Source organism: Sinohyriopsis cumingii, chromosome 5 (genome assembly GCF_028554795.1).
Source record: "Sinohyriopsis cumingii isolate HCF-2022 chromosome 5, ASM2855479v2, whole genome shotgun sequence".
NCBI classification, from domain to species: Eukaryota; Metazoa; Mollusca; class Bivalvia; order Unionida; family Unionidae; genus Sinohyriopsis; species Sinohyriopsis cumingii.
In genome coordinates this window covers 143,363,891-143,386,417 of record NC_142965.1, presented here as the reverse complement: position 1 = coordinate 143,386,417, position 22,527 = coordinate 143,363,891, and the positions used below count along the sequence as shown (strand labels likewise).

Here is a 22,527-nt window from a genome sequence, read left to right as displayed (position 1 = left end):
CTAGGTCCAGCAATGAGCATGTTAAAGGGATGGCGAAGATACAAAGCCTCCCAACTGGCACGATCTAAGTGTTCGTCGATGACTTTGACAGTAGAGGAAGAGGGAGCAGAGACAGCAGAGGTAGCCATAGTGTGGGAAATGTCACTTGTGACACGAAAACAAACAAGACAAGAGTTTATATACTTTTCTCAGAACACGTTTATTGAATGTTTCAAACATGAATGCGAAAGACAAAAATACATAAAAGCCAAAGGCTTAAGTACAAGGATAAAAGGCACATGATAACCATGAACGTGGAATAAAAACAAGTGTCTGTACAACAACATGTTTTGGGTAATGTTCTAACCAGTTCTATAGTAGGGGGTAGTAAGGTCACACAAGTGTCCTCCCGAAAGGGTTTTTCAGGCCTGTCCACGACAGTCCCGTCCTGGGTGGCGGGTTCTTCTGGCACCGTCACTAACACGGGTTGAAAAGTAACTTTTTTCCTTGAACAACTCTCGTGCATACTGGGCCACTTCTTGGGTCCAAGCCTCAAAACCCCATTCTTTCCAGACACGGACATCTGTCCAATGGGGATGTAAGTCACAAGCTACACACACATCGTCATACACGTCTTGGGTAGCTAAAAGTTGACGAATCTTTTTTTCCTGTTGAGGTCGAGAAGTATCCAGATGAAAACGCAAGGCTTTGAGCAAAAGGAGTTTTTCGTGACCATTTAAGGCCATGGAGGTGGTAAGTACTGATCGTAAAGAGTCCACAAAGAATCGGCTGGTAAACGAAATCCCAGAAAACAAGTCACTAAGACACACACCACTTGTCGTCCCAAATTGAATGGATACAGTTCTTGTAATAATCGATGGTAATGATCCACGGTTTGAATATGGTCTTTGAGTTCCTTCCACGGAATCTTTTCAATAATATGTGACATAATCCGTGGCATGGCAGCCTAATTTTATAGTCTCCTTGTTTCGGAAGCAATACAGCTCTCGGTAAATCCTTTCTCTCAACTCCTCAGGCAAGCCCAAAATTTTCTCTTGTAAAGTATCCATAAGTATATACACTGTTTTTGGAATCCTTGTATGGTGGCCAATAGCCTCGTTTAACTTTGTGCCTGATGTAATATCCACTCATAATCAGTCTTCTTGTACTTTGGAACAGAGCATAATTTAAAAACGGATGAATAACTCTGAGTTTGCGTTTCACTTGTATTTTGATCAGTTCTCGGTAAATGCGTTCTGTCAACTCCACAGGCAAAGCACGAATGTTCTCTAGCAAAGTATCCATGAATAGGTCATACAAAATCCTCTTTGGTCTGACACAAGAAATGTACTCTTTGCACAAACATGGTTTTACTTCAGTGTCGAATTTAAATCGTTTAGTCACTAATCTACACATTACAATTCGTTCAGAAGTTTCCTCTTTCACTAAGTTGACATTGTGTTCAAGATGTTGGTAATGCGTTAACTCTTCCTCTGGAATTCGATGTAGTAAGTTTACAATGATGTAGTAGATAGAATCGTCCATAACAAACCAATCCTTTTTAAAACCAGGGGATCGTTGATCAATGTCTGTCCAATGGAACACTTTCAATTGAATCAATCCTTGTATAGCCTTCAGGTACCAGTGGTTCAAACACCGGTGACGTAACGGATGCAATTGTTCTTTACGTTTCACTTGTATTTTGACCAGCTCTCGGTAAATGCGTTCTCTCAACTCCACAGGCAAAGCACGAATGTTCTCTTGTAAACTATCCATGAACAGATTATGGTAAGTTACTTCAATGTCTCGGTCACACTAAGGGTAAGTAATGACAATTCGGTGACCATCGAGCATGTTCTACGTAGGCCGAATCTTGCGGTTCCTAGTGGTGAAGTGACACACCGCAACTGAAGCACTTGACTTTATCTCCTTCGCCCAAGTAGAAAAATCCGGCTCTGGCTAATTCTTCGGGGGTCGGTCCTCCCAGATACTTAGGCCATTTTCCTTTGAACGATTGAAGACGATTTTCAAAGTCGCAGTATTCCGACAAACGCACAGGGAACGAATATTCGTCTTTCACAGGTTCGTTTCGATGAGGGTTGAGTGACATGGGCAGGAGTTTGCTCAGGGCTGGATGACATCCGTAGTGGGGTAGACGTGAAGGTGAACATTCCCCTTTAAAACGAAACCCAGTAAAATGTCCAAGAGGACGAGCGGCATCACTTTCGCATCCCTCAGGTTTGACACGCACAGCATCCCTTTCCATGATAGGGGTAGTGACACTAAAGTTCCCACGATACTTTACGGCATCACTCAGGTCACAACGTACAGCATCGTACCCATCGCAAGGCTCACAATCGCATTCCACTTCAGAAGCCTCACACTTGAATTGTGCCTTTCTAAACAATTTGTTTTGTGTTTCTCTGAAAGTATTCATCTTGTTCGCTTGGTAGTCACAATGAACTATCGGTCTTGCCTAGGGTTCCTTTTTATATACAGACCAATACCGACGTGTCCATACGGTAAGGTGAAATGATTGGGAAGTCGAACTCGCTTCTGGTACACGATTTGATAGACTTTTTCCAAGGGTCGACTGACGATGTGGTGAGTGGGTAAACGTACAATCTTGTTCGGTTGATAGGTGGTCACTTTAAAGTTTCCATCCTCTCCCGATTGCACGGCTTCTTTCAATACCCCAAAGTTCACCACTCGACTGGTACGATAATTCAGAGTCAGTCCTTTCACTTTGCACGTCGTGTGCACTTCTCCTTGTTTGTCACCGTATTCGTAGCCGTAATTTTTGGGACCACCACTGACGAAACTTAGAATCTTGTCGTCGGGATGCTCGTCTGTCCAGGCTCCTAAACGGTCTCCTTCGATGTCAGGGTGATGTTGAATCGGGTGATGGATGTAAATGCAACTGTCCGTGTCAAAGTACAGGACGCGTTCCCCTAACAGTTCTAAAGCTTCGTACAATTTTAAGCGAGCATGAGCTGTCACGTAAGCCGCAATGATGACATTTCCAAAAGGGTCGTCTTGTACAAAGTCCAGATCTTCTTCGTAATTGACCAAGATCAAATTCTCTCGAACGACGTCCACGTGTTTCATGTATTTGGTTTTGTCGTGAATCATCTGGAAGTAGCGGGAAGGTTCTGTCAAATATTCCGTCTTGGGTAAACACGGTCGTTGTGCCATTTTACCCCACAAGCAATTTAACATCACTTTGGCAAACGATCGCCTGCCTTCGTTTTTCTCGATGTTTTCTAAAGAGATGCCTTCTTGTTCATAGTATTTCTCTTTGAATTGTATTTGGTCTTCGGGAGTGTGACACCAGGAAGGATAGCCGCTGGCTTCTTGTTTCAGTTTCAAAAAGGCATCCACGTAGTCTGCGAAAATGCCTTTCTGACTGGGGTCACCCTTGTGGTATTGTTGTGTCTTGGGAAAGTGGCAAATTTCGTACACTTCTAACAGTTGGTATCCCATGTCCAGAGCTTTGAACAATTCTACGCTGACCCAGGTTCCCGTCAAGGCCCGTTCTTCCTGGGTGTGCTGACAAGGTTGGTCTTGGTTGCACGTTTCGGCACAAGTACGGCACAAGGGAAACATCAGTTTGCCTTGACAATGGTGAGGTAAGACGGGATGGTATAGGTTCGTGGGAGGCAAAACTTTACACTTGATCAAGCCTTCGTATTGTCGAATGTTTTTCAGGTCGATGTGTTCCGTCAGCAATTGCGGGTGCCCTACAGGAAAGCGACAATATTTGCACACGTAGGGATACAGCGAACACACGTCCAAGTATTTGATTTCTTCTCCTTTCTCTTCGTCGGCTTGGTACAGCAAACAGGTGGCATTGGTCCTTCCTCCGTACAAACTATCCCTCGGGTTCAGCGGGTCCATGAACTGGTAACTTTCCACGAGGCGTTTAAACTCGGGATCGGTTTTCATACGGTGATCGTACTCGTGTTCCCACATTTCCACCACTTGGTATCCTTGCTGTTCTAACTTTAGGCTTCGCTGACAAGTGTCCTGGTACAAGTCTTCCATGGTTCATTGCAAAAACTGATTTTTAGTGTCACGGTCAGGGTGAAATAAGCAACCGTTAAACTCGTACACGATCTTGGGGTTTTCTAAGTCCCAGCCATCGACCGAATACGTCCCGATGGTCTTTTCACCCCCTCCGTTGCGGGCATGCTGAATCCACTTGTCTTCCTTGTCGCACAAGTAATGTAACCAACGTAGGGCTTTGACCGAGTATTGACGCTTGACATAGTTGGTCGTTTGAGGACTGATGACAGCCACGGTCTTTTCAGGCATGAATCGTTGTCGATACACTAAGGAACACGCTTTGGCAATGGTGCAAGCTTCTTTCAAAGGATCGACCCCTCCGTGTTCCATGAACAGTTCTCGAAATTTTCCACAGCAACGCCGTAAAATGTCCACGTCGGAACGACAATACTTTAGCATTTCTTCCTGAAAGTCGAAAGGGTCGGAGGCGTGAGTCTGGTACCAAGCGTAGAAAGCTTCTCGTTGTTCGGTACGCATGTTGTCGGGGTCGTAATAGTGAGCCTCAGGTAAATGGGGTAGAACGGTGTGTTGATTGGCTTCCGTATTGAAAAAGTGTGGAAAGTACCCTTTAGCCATTTCTGTCATTCCAAACGTCTAAGGCATTCGACTCAAAGGCATTGCCAAATAGCTCATCGAATCTTTAAACTGCACTTGTCCCACTTGCATGAAAATGATTTTGGCTCCGTTCAAAGTCACTTTAGGACGTTCGGTGCCTTGTTCCGTATAGTATCTCAAAAGAAACTGTCCATCGTATCCGGAGAAATTGTGAGCCATCACTGTGGCATGACGATGACAATCTCCGTAACGTTCGATGTCCTCTTGGCTCCACGTCTTGTCGATGGGGTCTAAGACCCATTGGGCAAAATCGGCTAACGTGTTCGGTCCCCGAAAGATTTTTTCACGCCCTCCAGGAATCTTGCTGAAGTGAGGGCAATGGCTGAAGATAGGTTCTTGAATGCACTTCTCGCACGTTCGATGAGCCACGCAGAAATTACGGATGTGAATGCCGGTCTCTTGCATGCATTCGAAATCGAAAAAGATGAAATTGCCTTTCTTCTTGTGACCGTCCTCTTTCTCTGGTGGGGGTTGGTATTTTTGCACGTAGCATTGGTGTTCCAAGTCCACGATGTGGTGACAAATGTGACATTTTTTCTTTCCTCGACATACGTGTGCCTTGGCAGTATTGGTACATATGCCTTGTCCACAGGTAGGGCACAATTTCAGGAGTTGACAAGCACATTTCTTCTCTGAACCTTGTGTTTTCAAATGTTGTTGGTAACAGGTAGGGCTGACAAACGTGCGCAGACAAGTTGAACAAGGCACTGGTTCTTCGCTCAGACAGAGTGGAGAGGCCAAACATCCTGGACATTTCATTCCACAATGCTTGTGTTGCTCTCGATTGTTATAACCATAATCACATTTCTCACAATAATAACCGTATCCCAGGAATCCGGTGATGGTGGTAATGGTATCGAAATGGTCATCGTGATAATAAACATGAATGTATTTTCCGTCCTTAAAATCTTGGCCTCGAAACAACAGAGGCCCACGCACTTCTTGAGGGTGCACTTTCAAGGTGTAGCGTGGAGCTAGGACATCTTGCAATTTTTGCATCTCAGGAATGCCACAGGGTGTGTCTTTAGACAGGCCAGCTTGTTGCAACAGGAGTTCTGCTTCGTTTCATTGTTTGGCTCGATAGGAACGTTGAATAGTGTTCCAGGTTCTTTTCCATTCTACCGTGTCGTTCTTGTTGGCATAGGTTCGTCCCACCACGATGGCACGGGCTAAACACATCTGGTCATGAGGATTGTGAATTTGGACAAGGCTACGCTTAATGCTGCGAAGCTCGTTCACCAATAACATCTTTTTCCGTCCGGTCTCTTGAGGAGGAGAGACGTGGGTCATGTCCAATGTGGCTTTTCCATCGGTGATGTCAAACTGGTCATTAGATTGTTGCACGTGTTGAATCTTGTCCATGACTTTGGAAGCGGTCCATTCTGCAGGGGTGCTAAACTCGATCCAAGCAAGGGATTTCAAACCGTCGTGTTGTATGGAAAGTCTCAAGCGATCGTCTTCTTTGGGTTGACATTGTCGCTTGAGTGCAGTGAGCAAAGAATCCCACACCCCAGTGATACACACTTCTGCTTTCTCTAAGGGTACTTCAGCCTTGAAATCTTTAAACTTCACTGTGTATTTGTAAGCCGTGGTTCTAAATTTTCTAGAGGAGCGCTTTTCCGTCTCTCGAATGGAACAGTATTTGTCAGGGTTGACTAAGGGTGGTGAACTTGGTTTAGAGGGTTCGAATTCTGGTTCACTCATGTCCTCTTCAAAATCACTGGCATGAATTTGTGCCAAAATTTCAGCGCTGATACGAGGCGATAGATCACGTTTGTGCCTCTTACTTTCTTCTTCTTCTTTCTTCTCGAATTAATAGGATCGTTTCATCTTGAGTGCAAAATGTCAAATGACTCAAGTTTAAACACCATAGTCTAATTTGTAGTCATGGCAGACCAGCGTATATAAAAGGGTGTGTATCTTGTCGTTTCACTATTCATTTCACTCTCAAGCCGAGCACAACGATGGAAGAGACTAACCAAATCGAACGTTTCGTCAGAGCTTTGCGAGGGGTCATTAGAAAATTCTCTTCAGACCAGCCTACGGACCGCTCTCCTTCCTTTCGAGATAAAAGTCAAGATACTTGCTATATCTGTCAGAAGAAGGGGCATTGGTCTTCAGAGTGTCCAGACCGTCAAAAAAGAACAAAAACAGGGGCTAAAAAAGACAAAAGTCAAGATACCTGTTATTATTGCAAAGAAAAAGGACATTGGTCTCCAGATTGCCCCAAAAAGAAACAAGAGGAGTCGGAAGAAAAGAGAAATTCTTCAGAAGAAGAGAGGGATTCTTCGGAAGAAGAGAGGGATTTTTCAGAGGAAGAAAGCAGACAGGTGAAGAAAAAGAAACAGGAGAAGAAAAGAAGAAGGGAGGAAAGCGAGGAGGAAGAAGAGGAAAAGAGTGTGACGGTGAAGAAATTTAAAAAACAGAGAGACTAAACAAGGAGATAGAAGAAGTCAATGAACTTTTAATTAAAGTGTTGTGTTGTGAATTGTGAATTGGATTGTAAATATTCATAAAAGAATAAATGAATGATATAAGATATGTGTCTTTGAGTTTTGATTTTAAAATAAGAACGTACACTCACGCACTCATACAAAGACACGTACTATACGGGGTAAAATGGGGTTGTTTTTTTTTTGTTATTTTTTGAGTGATTAGCAAATTGAAAGGCTATCTCTTTTCGAGAAATGTGGGTGGCCCTGAAAAGGGCCTTTTTATTTAGGTGTAGGGGTGAGTTTAAGCAATCAACTTTAACTGCCTTAAGCCTTTGCCACGGCCAAGGCCTACTTCTGGACTGCGTAATGTTGATGATGATGATTGGGTTGAAATCACTAAGGGTGGTACGGTAGGCTTAGTCACAGGGTTAACGAGTTTAGCTCGGGAAGGTCGTATTCTCTTCGGTCGTAATAAAGAAGTCTGATACATTTGTTTCAGACTTCTTAACTCCGCTAAAATGTCCAACAGTACCGTGACCGTTTGATTTTCACTCTCTTGTTTCTTTGCTGCTACTTCTTCTTGCTGTTGTTGCTGTTGTTTTTTTCTTACCTCTTCTTCTTGCTGCTGTAGGAGAAAAGCTTGTTCCGCTTCCTTTTGTCGTTGTATAAATTTCTCCAATTCTTCTTTCTGTCTCTGTCTAAAATTCTCCACTTGCGGTAATGAAGAAGGTAACGAAGGTTCCGGAACAAATTCTTGCGAGGAGAGAAAATCCACAAAATCCCAATTCACCTCTTCTGAAAGTAAGTCCGGGTTCCCTTGGGCAGTCTCCCCTGCTGATGCACCCCAATGGATCGTTTTCTGAGTTTCCGTCATGTTGAATCTCTGTCGCATAGATTGACTGTACACAAGCGCTAGCGAATCTATATAGACCACGTGACGTCACAGACTACTCTCTTCGGATTGGATGCGGGCTAACTGAATTTTGTAACGCGTGTTCGGATTGGTGAATGAACTCAATCCGTTTCAATCCTTCCTCTACCTATAAATAAGCGCAGTTCACTGCATTGATTCACCTGTTCTCGTCGCTTCAAGATGTGGACCGATGTGCAATCTTCTACGCTTGTGTCTTCCATGATGTTCAGGACGGACATGTTCATGTATGTCCGATCCAAGTGGACCGTTGTCCACAGGACAAACACCAGTCTATGGATACGTAGGATCTACGTAGAAAGACAAGGATGCCTCAAAAGAGTGCTGATTTACGGACCAACAGTGAGACGCAGCCTAAGGACAAGAAGAAGACCAATGCGGTGCCCTTTATGTTAATGAATACATTAACATAAACCCAAAGGCCCTTTTCAGGGCCAGCCATATTTCTCGAAAAGAGAATGACTTTTCAATTGCCTACCCTTTTTTTAAAAATTTAAAAAAAAAAAAAAAATCCCATGTTCAATTCCCCTTGTCCCTAAACAAACCCAAACTCTATTCCCCATGTGAAATTCGCCTTGTACGTAAAGTGACCCACGATTTATTCCCATGTTAAATTCCCCTTGTACGTATATTGACCCACGATTTTTCGCCATGTTAAATTTCCCTTGTACGTATATTGACCCACGAATTTTCGCCATGTTAAATTTCCCTTGTACGTATATTGACCCAGGGGGGTCTGTAATGCTAATTCCCATTGTACGTCTAGTATGCCTACTTACTACTCATGCTAACTTTAAATCTATCTTATCTGTTCAGCTTTAATAATCTGATCGTACTATTGTAATTTTGTGTATAAACTGTAACAAGCGTAGTATACTAGAATATGTCATGGGATTGCAATTTATACTTAGTCTAACGTATGTATCGGGCCACAATTCTTGTCAGTTGTGGTATGCCTTGAATAAAAGGGGAGGGGAGCAGCATATGTTGCAAGTTATAATGATTCAAACAAGAATTTAGGGACTTATATGCAATGACATTAGATAATTATTCATTCTGAAGAGATTCCAATTTTGCTCATTTTTGTCATATTTTTATATACTCTGTTTGACTATATGTTATCCATTGGACAAAAATCCCACAAAACATATTATTCAATATTGATAAAGATATATAAATTAAGTCATGGTCGTAAGTGCTGCTGTCGTCATTGTTAGCATCATGACTAATATCGGAAATAGTTTTCCTCATCCTCAACGTCACTACTTAAACATTATTATCGCTATTAACATATTTACTTCAGAGGATTCAACCGTTATCTATCTCTATATTGTGTGCTCAACATGTATCCATGATGTAATACGTAGCTAATTGTCATTTGTAAGCTGCATATTTAGAGTTTGTGAACAACATATTTAGATAGCTAACTTGTATTCATCACTGTAGATTATATTCTAAGACAAAGATCATTTGTAAACAACATGTTTACTTGGATTTGAATTAAGGACCTTAGTTCTTCCCTGTGAAGTTCTATCTCTACCTGATTTTTGTCTTCTTTCGAAGTAATAAATGTTTTGTTTACTGATATCTGAGTCCGAGGTCTAGCCATATTTACAAAATTTAGAATGTTCTAGGAGCAAACATTTGACCCGTATGCTGGTCATATATATATATATATATATATATATATATATATATATATATATATATATATATATATATATATATATATATATATATATTAATATCAGCCTTTGTAAAATCACTTTTAGATGTGTCCAGATATAATTTGACAGGACTTATTATTATAAAATATTATTGCAATTACAAAGTGCTCATTTACTTTTTGGACAAGAACATTTTCTTTTGATTCTGAGCATTCATTCAGAGATATTTTTGATTATATATTTCTCAAGCTGCAATACTATTTGCAATTCAGCACAATCAGGACTATTGGCATATCAGTACATTCCAGATTGAAATTAACTGGAACATTCTGTACTTTTGGACTTGTAATAGAACATATAGAATTATTTGGGATTTAATTCACAATTCTGTACGTTACACTTAAATTTTTCCTTTGTAACTTAGAGAATTAAATTTTGTACTGAATGTTACAAAACATCAAGGCTTCATTTTTTCTTACTAAGTTCAACACCATAGAGTCGTAACACCTGCATAAGATTCGCAATGGGCAATATTATTTAACCTTACACCAATTCAATATAGCTTTTTATTTTAACGCTATACTCATTAATGGTTATAATACGTATAATGTTCAATATTGTGCTCTCTGTGTATCATAATAACTGCTTTTGTTCCAGGATTTATCTTTGCTTTTGATATACATTGTATAATACTTAGTACGTGAAAAATAAGTTTATTTATGCCTACCATAGTACTGTGTAAAACAATGTTTCGCTCGGATTCTCGGTGAATTTGCAGGAAAAGTCTAGCCTTGGAATATTTCGTTCTTTCTCGTCTTTTTCGAAGCGAAGGTTAGGTGTGACAACAGCCGACGTAGGTTTGAAATCTGGAGGATCATCCATCACTTAGAAGAAAGTATAAAAATAACTGTATTTTGTCGTTTTTGATTAAGAATAATAATGAAAATTGTGAAATGAACTGATATTAAATTTAGCATCTGACAAAGATGCTAATTTGATATAATACGAAATCTATTTAGTCAATGGAAAAACAATATCACGTGAAAACAGATAGACACAATATTTGTTATTTGCATCGATTATGAATAACACATTTAGCAAAAATAAGAACATTACCAAACCTGTTGCCAGTATATTTTATGGCATCATGTTCTTTTATAAATTGTGCATATTTGGTAACGGTAGACACTCAATTCCAAGCATAAAATCCAATTTATTGTAGGAAACGTATCTGAGTAACATTGTTTATTGCAATTCTAATATTGCGATGACAGTTTTATATTTGGTTATCAATCTGTGTTGGGTTCAAATAGATTGTTTTAAAGCTTTCTTGTGAGGGTCATAAGGTCCATTGCTCTAGGTACATTACACCTTCATAATGGATGTGGTGTAGCTGTTTTTCGTTTGGTATTGAAATTCTCTAAATCAGCAACGAATATAATTTATTCGAACTGAGGCAATTTCCGCAAAGTACATTGCCCAAGGACACAGGGTTGAACCTGTATAACCGGGTCTAAATTTTGTGTGTTTGTGTTGTTTTTTCTTAACTATATTAACCCGTGAACTAACGTGTTCGTTTTAATAAAAAAGGGTGATATCGTAGCATTGTATATTGGTGAAACTATTAAATTTTAAAATGTCTTCCTTGTCGTTTTGTCTTAAACAGTCTTTTGTCCGGTAAATATATTGCAAAGCTCCTTGTGTGAAACTTGGAATTCGGATCATGCATTCAAGTTCATACTCTGCAAAGTCCGAATCTTCATCGGGTGTATATGTTACTCATTTGACGATTTTTTGACATATTTCCTAGGGAACTCGGTACCCGACAGCTTGTAAATACACGTACAAGAATACACTCTACGCGCTCAGTCAGCACATAATCTTCTGTTTCATGATTGTTAAGGAACCAATCTGTTTAGACGTCGCTCATTTGAATTTGTTTTTTGAAACTATTTAACTGGAGATTATGTTGGTGTGTCAACACACTGTCAGATGATAAATATCTCGTTACCATGCTGCAACAAAGCTTTACATTACAAATTTACGGATTAATTTAACATAGTAGTCCAAAATCGCAAAGAACACACGGAATAAATCCATCAGTTTAGTAACTAATGCAATATATATATATATATATATATATATATATATATATATATATATATATATATATATATATATATGTATATGTATATGTATATATATATATATATATATATATATATATATATATATATATATATATATATATATATATATATATATATATATATATATAATGGAACGTTTATACGAAGTTCAATTGTCCCATTCGTGAACACTACGTTTGAAAGAATTTCAAGAGTATACGAATTCTATAATCATCGCAATATAGTGAATAATCTTATAATCAACACATCACAAACATCAAAGTAAACATAAAATCGACTAAGCTTCTAAAAGAGAATGGATACGTTTACGTCATACATACCGGGTACCTCTGGAAGAGCGTCTGAAAACAACAATACAGTTTCAGCATTTATTCAGTGCAGACATATCGTTAAGATTGAAAGCGCCTCAAGTCATTTAAGGTTTTTCAACTGGAAGCAAACGACAATCCTAAATAGTTGATATATTGACATTTGCTTTCTTCGAAACGAAAACCGGGGTAAATTCTAAGCAATATGTAATGTTTCCAAAATGAAAAAATATAATCAGAATTTAAGACATTTTTTAAGACAATATTGTCCTTGGAAGTCCCTTCATTTCTCATAATTGTGTCACAAACATATGAAAGTATAGTTCCTTTTTGGGGAAAAGTGCATGAAACATATAATTGTTGATTCGTGTAAGTATCTATGCAGATCAATTTAATCTATGTTGCAAACAAAATGCATAGATATCTTGATCAAGATTTGCAAATATTTATCAAAATAATCAATAAATATTTAAAGCAATATTGTTTATCGCTTGTAGATACATTTAAGTGAAAAACTCTAAGTTACTTGAGTTCAATACTGAGAGATTGATAGTTACATTAAAGCAAAATAAAATCTGGGGCTATCGTCTTAAAACGTACATATGTTGTTTTAATTGTCTGTATTACTTGTAAATTTGTGAAATGTATTTACATGTATTTTGTGTGGATAAATGATATTGAACTGCTTGTTCCTACGCATAGGCAAATGACGCACAATGCAGAAACAAACGAGGAAAACCCCGGAAGAACCACTGGCTCATGGTACATTTCTGGTAAGGTTTATCATATACCCACACTTAAACATGATGACAGAAATGTTCAGCAAATTTGTCATGCAACAATGTAAAGAAATAATTGCTCGGTAGTATCCGTAGGTACATCTACTCGCTATGCCTGGATGACAGCCCCAAATGCCGAATGCAGTCGAGCAAATTAGTTTGTGAGGATGGGATAAAATGTATTCGACAGGCATCATTACCAAAGACTTTCAATAAATTGCCAAGGCGACAATTTAGTTTAAAAACAAACATGTTTCTTGGGCAAGCTTAAAAAGTCAGATATTATTTGTAAAATTATTATTTAGAAAATGCATAGATTTTTTGGTGTGTAGGTTATACAGAGTAAAATTACTTTAAATCTTTATTTCTACTGGGCAATGATTTCGAGTAGAATAACTTCTACCAAATACGCCATAATTTGTTTAGATATACCTAAATCTATGAATATATGTAATGACTTTACTTATATCATTCATTGCTATGTGTGTAGTATAATTTTGCGTTAAAGGGAATAAGTATAATAAATATTTCTGCATTTTAATATGTGTTTGCGAAAATGATACACTAAACTAGGCATGAAATTAAACCAACTTTCTATTGTTTTCAAACGATTATCTTTTGCATGTTTTAGAAACGCATCATTCTAAGATATTCAAGCTGATGCAACGTTCCTGACTCATGTTCTTTGCTATATTACGTATTCCAAGATCATTCAAACTCATACAGTTACTTCTTTGTGAAATATTCAATTCCTGAACTTCGAGATTATTTCCAAAAATACATGTCTAATTTTAACGACTGGTACTTTACAAAATCATTAATTAACATTATTCTGACAGAAAATAGTGACAATTTCAGACGTTTTACTCTCTTGGACGTTCAAGTCAGTCAAATGTTAAGGTAAATTGTTTATTGTATAAGGTAGTTACGAAGTATGATTAAAATTGCTACCGATAATAGCGTACGCTCATTATCAGAAATATGGCAATTTTATATCTTATAATTGGCCAGAACATTAAAATTCCAAGCAAAAGTACATAGCATAAAGTGTGAGGTTTTCCTAGGGATTTCAACTTTGCGCAGAAAAGAACATTCGTTAGACAATATTTTCAGACTCTATACCTTGTATTCATATATTCATTACATTAGAGTTACTTGTCCTGTTATTCAACAACCAGGATGCTAAATCTTTTAGGGAGGAAAGGTATTATACAAACATGTGAAAGTAGTATTTTTCTGTATTTGGTTAACTTTTTTACTTGTAAACCTTTTAACATCTAAGGAAACAATGACAAAAAGTTAACATTATCTTCTTGGACAAAACACATCTAACACAAATATTAAATAGCTAAGATTCAATTAAAATTATGCTAAATTACGCTTAGTTATAAGTGCTTAAGCATATGTTCAGAGTAAGTAAAACTTATTTGTTTCTTTAAATTTCAGAACAAATGTAAAGGAAACGGGGAAAAACGAGACAATGCCTTGACGTCATTTAAAGAAATTACTTACCGAAACAATACGCGCTAGTCTTTGTTGTTGGCAATAATTTGTAAATCATATGTGTTACACAATTCCGCACCTCTATCGTCCTCTGCACCTCACATAGATCATAAAAAGACATAATACACGCTTGTCGGGTAACAATGCCATCACTGACTCCTGGAATCGCCCCTACAGTGCGAGATATAATCAGCATAAATATAAATCTATATCTAAAGCGAAGGAAAGAGAAACGACCTCTTTGCTAGAAAGTCGTTTAGACATTCTTCATCTTAATTGCACATATGTCAGGCTCCTTCTTCAATCCTGACATATTCTTCATTCGTATGACATTACGTGAAAGTTGTAGATATATGTACATGTCACACCTACCTTAAAACATGCCCTACAATTTTAATCAACGTTGAAGTCCAAAATCTCCATGGCGATAAGGTTTCGTTAATTGGTTCTGACCTTACTTATTTGACCTTTAGCTAATAAACATTGAAATTGGTACTTCAGGGAACATATGAGAAGCATACTATCCCAGACAAATGATACAGAGAGTAACGATGTTGATATATATATATATATATATATATATATATATATATATATATATATATATATATATATATATATATATATATATAAAGATAGAAAGAGAGAAGGAAAGAGAGAGAGAAAGAAAAAGAGAGAGATAAAGAGAGTGAGTGTGAGAGAGAGAGAGAGAGTCAGAGACAGAGAGAGAGACACACATGCAATTATACTAAAAATGGCCTCACGAAGATAGAGGGTTGATATCGTACATATATTTCACTTATACCACATACAATTATACATACATAGATTAAGAGTGACGTTACAACTGAATGCATTAACGTATGCATTGTAGGAGGGAGCTAACTCTTCAAAGCTTCCTTCATTTCTCTACCGTGGGTGTTTGCTATAAAATGTAGCTCTGTAGAAATTATCGTTCTGGTTCAGAAAAATTAAGATTATTTCCTTTCCATGATCATCCAGACTTTATTCACACTGATTAAGATATCCAAAACGACGCATGTGACAATTGTTGTTAAGAGTAGAGACTGTAAATTGCCAGCGCCCTTAACAGTGAAACCACAATCATTGACAACAGGCAAGGACTTCAAACCATGTGTAAGTCAAAAGAATTGACAAACTCTGTCAAGTAAATCAAACATTTCAAGTTATTTTTTGGTGATGGAAGTCATACAAGTAGGTTTGCATTCTTTAAAGTAATTCATGTTCTATTTATGCTATCAGTTTCAGGTCAGTCTTACAATCATGGGTCCAGAAATATATATATATATATATATATATCAAATAGGATAATAGGGAGACTGGGGTAAGTGGGATTTCCAGTGGTCGACAATACGAAAGGGATTTGGAGGTCAATGGGTATTTAACAGGGGAATTACACTATGAGTCAAAGGAAAATGAAAATGAGCTACGTAGCGGTACTAGACAATCGGGACAAAATTGGAACAGTGTTGCAAGTGGCTGACCTCAATCGAGATGGAACTTAGTAACAGTGTTTGAATTGACCTCAATACTGGCTGCTGTAGGTAGGTATGGAAAATGCTATGCTAATGTGACCATATGTGACCATAGGGCTTTTAGGGACACATGGGTTTAAAAGGGTCAAAAGTGTGTATGTGATCAGCATATACAAACAGAAAAATACTTATACAACACAAAGACAAACAAGTCTTAACGGCGCACGTAGAGTTGGGCGTCTTGGATGATAGTTTTCTACTCCACAGTATCAGCCTTCAAATGGAAGGCAGTACCGCTTCAATTCAGTCTTAGGCGGACATCCAATCCGTTTGACAAATACTTGTCCTGCTAGCAAATGTCCAAATGCAAACGCTTTATCATATCCAAACCGCGACATTTTTTGACGGTCGTTAAATCCCACGTTGTCAATGTCTTTATTTCTGTCCGAGCTAAATTCTTAGACTTGCCTGGCGTGTCAGGCTTCCAGGTCACACAAGCATCCAGATGGGTGCTTTTTGCTTCTTTTCCGTACGTCATGCAATTTTCTAAGTAGGTTGTGAAGGGTAAATATCCATGCTGCTGCTGACCAGATTCCTTGAAATTGTTGACGGTAGCTATTATGTCGTCGGCTTCTAGATCGGTGCCTTTCAAATCAACCAATTTGACTCAAAAGTGCAAGTAATAGATAATCAGATCGATGTAACCTTCTGTCTGTCTGTTCTTTCACATTCGATGGGGCTGAGGTCGTCAAAGACAAGGGAAGATAAAATTCTTCCCCTTTTGGTTTCTTGCATCGTCGTCATGGTGAATGACATGCCGGACAGATCCAGTTCTGACTTGCAACATTCGCACGAATCTCGATGCATTATTTTGTTTCGTAATCAATGATGTTTAATTATCTGCCTGTTATTTTTTTCATAGTCATTCGCGGAACGTGTTTATGAGCTGGGGGTGTAGGAATTTCTGCCTTACCACTGGTGTGGCGTGAAAGCGTCAAAGCGGCATCTTTAAAATGCTCGTGTCACCATCGGTTTTATGACGGAGCTCACCGAATGGAACGCATATTGCAGGATTTCTTCTAAACCATGTCGTCGTTGGTACACAGTGTACATTACTTACGATTCGCTTGAGGATCGTTTTCAAAAATATAGTTTTACCGTGACTTTTTCTTGCGAGAATGCAATATATTTTGTCCCGGATCTGTTTTAATACTACTTTTGACAACCTGCTGAAAGGCACAATAACGAGGAAAAAAAATCCACAATGAACATCGAATGTGTTTCTACCTTCCTCGTAAGTATGCGACGGCAGAATACACTGTGAAAGGAATGTCTTCCAGTAATGGAGCAGCTGTGTTTCCCACCACGTTATACTCCACCACGTCAGAGTACACAAAGATCAAATTCAATCCTTCGTTCAGTTCGATAAAGTAATAAAAGGACATGTAAAATCGATCGTTGTTGATGATATCATTGAAATTCGGGACCATTTTAAGGTTTCCACCGAAAATATCTAATAAGCTGGGAAAAAAACTTGATGCACGACATTTTGGCATCTGAAAAAAAATCGTATGCAAGGGACGAACTACTTTATAATACTGAGTCAGGACACTTCGTTTCGTTTTGCCCAGGGCATACAAAAGTGGCAATCGTTAACCCCAGATATTGAGTGTTTAAATGATAGCCTGCGTGATTTTTAATGGTATAGATGCACAATTCAGTATTGACTGGCGCTGGTCTTTTGGATTCATAAAACCAAGGATCGTTTGTATCCAAGTGTTTTTGCACTTGTTCCTTCGGAAATTCGACGGAAAATCTTGATTGATAACCACTGACATTTTGGACTTGTGTGAGATGAATGATCGTCAATGCGCTTTGTGTTCCAATTGAAAAGCATGAGGTAATTTGACCGTGAAACACCACAAGTTGTTTTTCTGAAACACATCCATGGAACTGCCACTGGGAAAAGTTATAAAAAATATTATTTTATTGACAATTCGAGGAATCTGCTCTGCGAGGAGTTACTCGATGTCAAAAGAGAATAAGTTTCCAGTTGTACCAAACGAGGGTTGTTGCTGTTGCTTTGGGGGTGATTGGCGTTGGCAGAAAAGGGACCTTTATGACTGGAATATTTTAGGGAAGGATTGGGTATTAGGTAACCGATGCAACCGCTGAATAAAATGGTCCACAATTGTTTGTCGCCTTGTTACAAACTCAAATTGGCAATGGCGGCTCCGTTGACACAATACACTGCAAATATTTGGCAGAATCAGACAATTTGCATTTTAGGCATAAATTATCCGTACCAAACTCACAGAGGTTGTTTTTGTCACGTTTACGGGTTCTTCGATCGAAAATCTTTTCGATGTCGTACACGTCGTATTCATTTTGGTTCACTCATTGTAGATCGGGCAGGTATATTGTTCATTTTAACACTTCGTCTTTCATATCTACCAATTATAGATGGAATGGTGGGGGCCACGCACTCGTGCAGTGAAGCGAAACAATTAGGTGGTCTAAGTTCCGTAAATAACCTTTGTCGAAAGCGTGTTTGGTTTTTCCAATGCGCGCGGAATATCCCGTCGTTAACAAGCAACTTTTCTTGGGGATAGTAGGGCACGTTACAAACAATCGCTTTAATACGGTCACTTTGTTGTCGGGTGTCATTTCTTTGGCCCAAACATGGCAATACGTTGATGTGCTTGATTGTGTGTTGATGCATAAAGTATTTCCACATGCATAAAGTATTTCCACATGCATTCTTTTAAGGCGCGTTTCATACGATCCAGGACGCTGGCTTTGGTTTTGGGATCCTCCATGGTGAAAAAGCCGACGTATCTTTTCTTCAGTGTTTCAAATGTTGGTTCACAGATTCGGTGACTTTGTTAGCCATCAAAGACGGTGGCAAGCGCTTTGTGTCAATACCAGTGTTAAGGCTCGCACTAACCCAGAGCTCAATTTGGAAGTCAAAGACCCAAGCAAATTTGGAAAAGACGTCGATGACAGAAAATAAATATTTCTAACTGCGATTGCACGTGGCCAAATGAGGGACATCGGCTAAATCGTCATGCTCTTGACCACGGATTTTCCTCCACTTTGGTGATGTGATGTGATGTGATGTGATTTTGATTTTTAACGTAGCTTTAACAACTTTTCAGTCATATCGCTACGATGTCTGCAATGTGGCAGTTTATAGTGATGTCTAGCACTGGGGCATCATGCCGCAGACATGTAGCATGATGTCCCACCCAGTCACATTATCCTGACACCAGGCCGACCAGTCCTAACACTAACCTCTTAATGCTGAACGCCAAGCGAGGCAGCTGTTAGTACCATTTTTTAAGTCTCTGGTATGACTCGGCCAGGGATCGAACCCACTACCTCCCGCATCCGAGGCGGACGCTCTAACCATTAGGCCACCGGAGCGGTCCTCCACTTTGGACCATCTTCTGGAATCTTTAGGTCGAATAATTTTGTACAACGTGTACGTGGCTTATTCTTGCAACCATCGTTGCACCAGGGGAAAACGGATATTTTGCAATTGGGATTCGCAGTACTATACGTTTTTTTTCAAATCCTACGTAACCCAAAGGATGGGCAGGATAGTAATAAATGCTAGCTAAAAGATTCAACATCAGGACTCTTCAAGAAGATGCTAATCGTGGTTCCGTGTGGTTTTGAAACTGCTTGACGTGTCCGACGTACAACTGGAGATGGGGCCGGAGGTGGTGGCGACATTCTTCTCATTGGGGAGTGGTGGAAGAGGTCAACAAGTACACTGCAATATTACTAGGGGTGGGAGCCGACGGTGTTCGAAAGACTTCTCGTGCGTCGTCTTCCTCTTATATCCGCGTGGCCGTTTCTGTATTCGTCATTGGAGGCATTAGTGATGATTGGCTTTTTATCTTGGTCTTGAAATCTTTCAGAGTCAGTTTAGCTTTTAAGTACAATGTTTTCTGGTGACATTGCAAGATTTATTCGAACCGTTGAGATTTTTCAGTCTCCGTTTTTGACCCTCGCTAGCAAAACTCAGAATCTTGTGTTGGGTGAATATTAAGTCCATGGCAATAAACGGAATCCTTCGATATATTTGTGAGGATGATCAGGGCAAAGGATGTAGATGTAATTGTCCGTGTCAAAGTACAGGACACGATCTCCTAACTGATGTTAGGTCCTCGAAATATTTGGTCACGTTCTAAAGAAATCTTGCTACAGTGGGGAAATGAAAAACATAGGTTATTGGATGCACGTCGCACATGCTCGATGATCCAAGCAGAAATTAGGAATGTCAATGCCGGTCTCTTGTATGCATTCGAAAACAAGATGAAATTCCCTTTTGTCTTTTCATCCTCCTGTTTCAATTTGTATTTTTGAATGTAGCATGCTTGTTCCAAAGTCCACGATTCGGAGACAAATATGACAACGTTCCTTCCCAGAAGAAACATGCCCTTTGGTATAATTAATGCGTATAAGTCCACAATAGAGCACACTCTAAGCAACTGTCATGCAACTTTTTGGTGATGTGAATCTTGTAATTAGATTGCTGAACGAGTTAAATCCTATCGATGACTTTTGAAAGTGTCAATTCTGCAGGTCTTCTAAATTTGATCCAGACAGGGTACTTCAAGCTGTCGTGATAAATGGAGGGTTTCAAACAATGGTCTTCTTTAGCTTGGCATTATCGTTACTGTGTAGCTAACACGGAATCCCAAAATTCGACAATGAAACAGTCTGTTTACTCTAGCGTTATTTCGGACATGAACTGTTTAAACTTCACCGTGTAAGTATTAGCCGTTGTTATAAATTTACTGGAGGAACGTTCTTCCGTCTCTCAAATTTAGTAATACTTTTCGGGTGCTATTGTTCGACTTTCGTTGGAGGTAGACTCTCTTGGTCTGAGGGCAGACGGGAAAAATGTGTTTATTTAGGCTCACTGATGTGGTCCTCAATTTCGCTGGCATGGATATGAGCCAAAACTTCAGCTCCTGGCCTCTTACTATTTTTTTCTTCTCCCTCATTGAAATAGTGCGATCTTTTCATATTGATTGTAAAATTTCATTTGACTAGGTTTTACACGCAACGGAACCGTATATATAGGGATATTGCCTTGCCTAGGAGCATTCATTCATCTCTCAAACAATCAAGATGGAAGCACCAACACAGACAGAGCATCTGGTCAGAGCTTTAAAGGGAGTTTACTTCAGAGACGGACTAATCCTCCTTTCAAGATAAAAGTCATGATACTTGCTACCGCTACCCAAGGAAAGCAAGAAATACGCGTTGAAGATGCTGGTACCGGTATAACTTCTCGCAAAGGGAAAAGAAATTCGGCCAAATCACAGTTAAAGTCATTCTCTTCTGGAAGTATGATTGTGGTGCTGTGGTTGATTGAAATACCATCATACTTCATCGCCATCGCAGATGCACCGCAATACTTTATCTCCTTCGTTTCACCATGTCCTAACTATGTCACATCGATTCACTGCGCACGGACGCTAGCGCACCTATATATATATATACTGCATATGACGTCACACGCATATCTCTTCTGATTGGGATAGAGACACCATGCTCTTACTCTATGTCGTACGCTTGTTTGGATTGGTGAAACATTTCTATCGGTTTCGATCTGCCCTTGGACTTTAGATACCAGCGGCGTTCTTCATGAATTTACCTGTTCTCATTACATGATGCGGACAATCGTTGATGCATTTGCCATACTTTGGGGGGAGAATGTTCAGCCCGGACTACCCTGTGCATGTAAAATCATCATTAGCTATCATGAAGATAACAGATACGGCTGTTTGGAAGAGAAGGATTTATGTGGAGAAGCAGTGTTGTTGGAAAAGAGTCATTTTGATGTACGATCCTACTCTCAGGCGAAGTTCGAGGAAGAGTAGAAGATCAGTGCGATGTTCAGGATGTTAACTGTCTTTAGTTGACAAACCCCAATGGCCCTTTCAGGGCCATTCCTATGTCTCAAAAAGATATAATATTTGAGTCTTGACAAACAATCGTTTGTCTTTTTGTGTTGTATAAGTGTTTGTCTATTTGTGTATGCTGACCCCATAAACACTTTTGACCCTATAAAATCCATGTGTCCCTATAAACCCTATGGTCAGACTTAACATAGCATTTTCCAATACTACCTACAGTAGGTATTGAGATCAAATGGAGCATTTTCCATACCTACCTACAGTAGTACGTATTGAGATCAAATGGAACAATGTTACTAAATTTCCGCCCGATTGAGGTCGGCCACTTGTGACACTATTCCTATTTGTCCCGAATGTCCAGTACCGTTCATGGACCTCCAAGTGCCATTCCCATTTTAAATTTCCATTGACCCTCTGTGCCGTCGTACTTTCGACCAATGCAAATCCCAATAACCCCAGTACACTCTCCCCATTACTTCTAAGATAAGAGAGTCAGACAGATACAGAAGTGGCTAACGGACTAGTCAACACGTACACAGGGAGCGATATTTAAGCAAATATTTATTTTTAAATAGCCTGTGTTAGATCTGTTCTCTATGCTTTTTAAGTCATAAGAATGATTTGAATACGTGTGCATGATCTGATAAAAATGTGTACCATGGT

The 22,527-nt window shown here is 39.2% G+C and overlaps 1 protein-coding gene across 1 annotated transcript in view; it reads right to left on the bottom strand.

The window, feature by feature from the left end:
* The window catches only part of LOC149800386 (von Willebrand factor D and EGF domain-containing protein-like), a 121,664-nt gene that overhangs the window by 79,632 nt on the left and 19,505 nt on the right, over positions 1 to 22,527 (bottom strand). The window contains exons 4-6 of the mRNA XM_089958411.1: positions 14,442 to 14,603; positions 12,163 to 12,183; positions 10,420 to 10,576 (exon numbers count right to left, since the gene is read on the bottom strand). Coding sequence (XP_089814537.1) covers positions 10,420 to 10,576; positions 12,163 to 12,183; positions 14,442 to 14,603 — 340 coding nt within the window. The remainder of the gene's footprint in view (positions 1 to 10,419; positions 10,577 to 12,162; positions 12,184 to 14,441; positions 14,604 to 22,527) is intronic.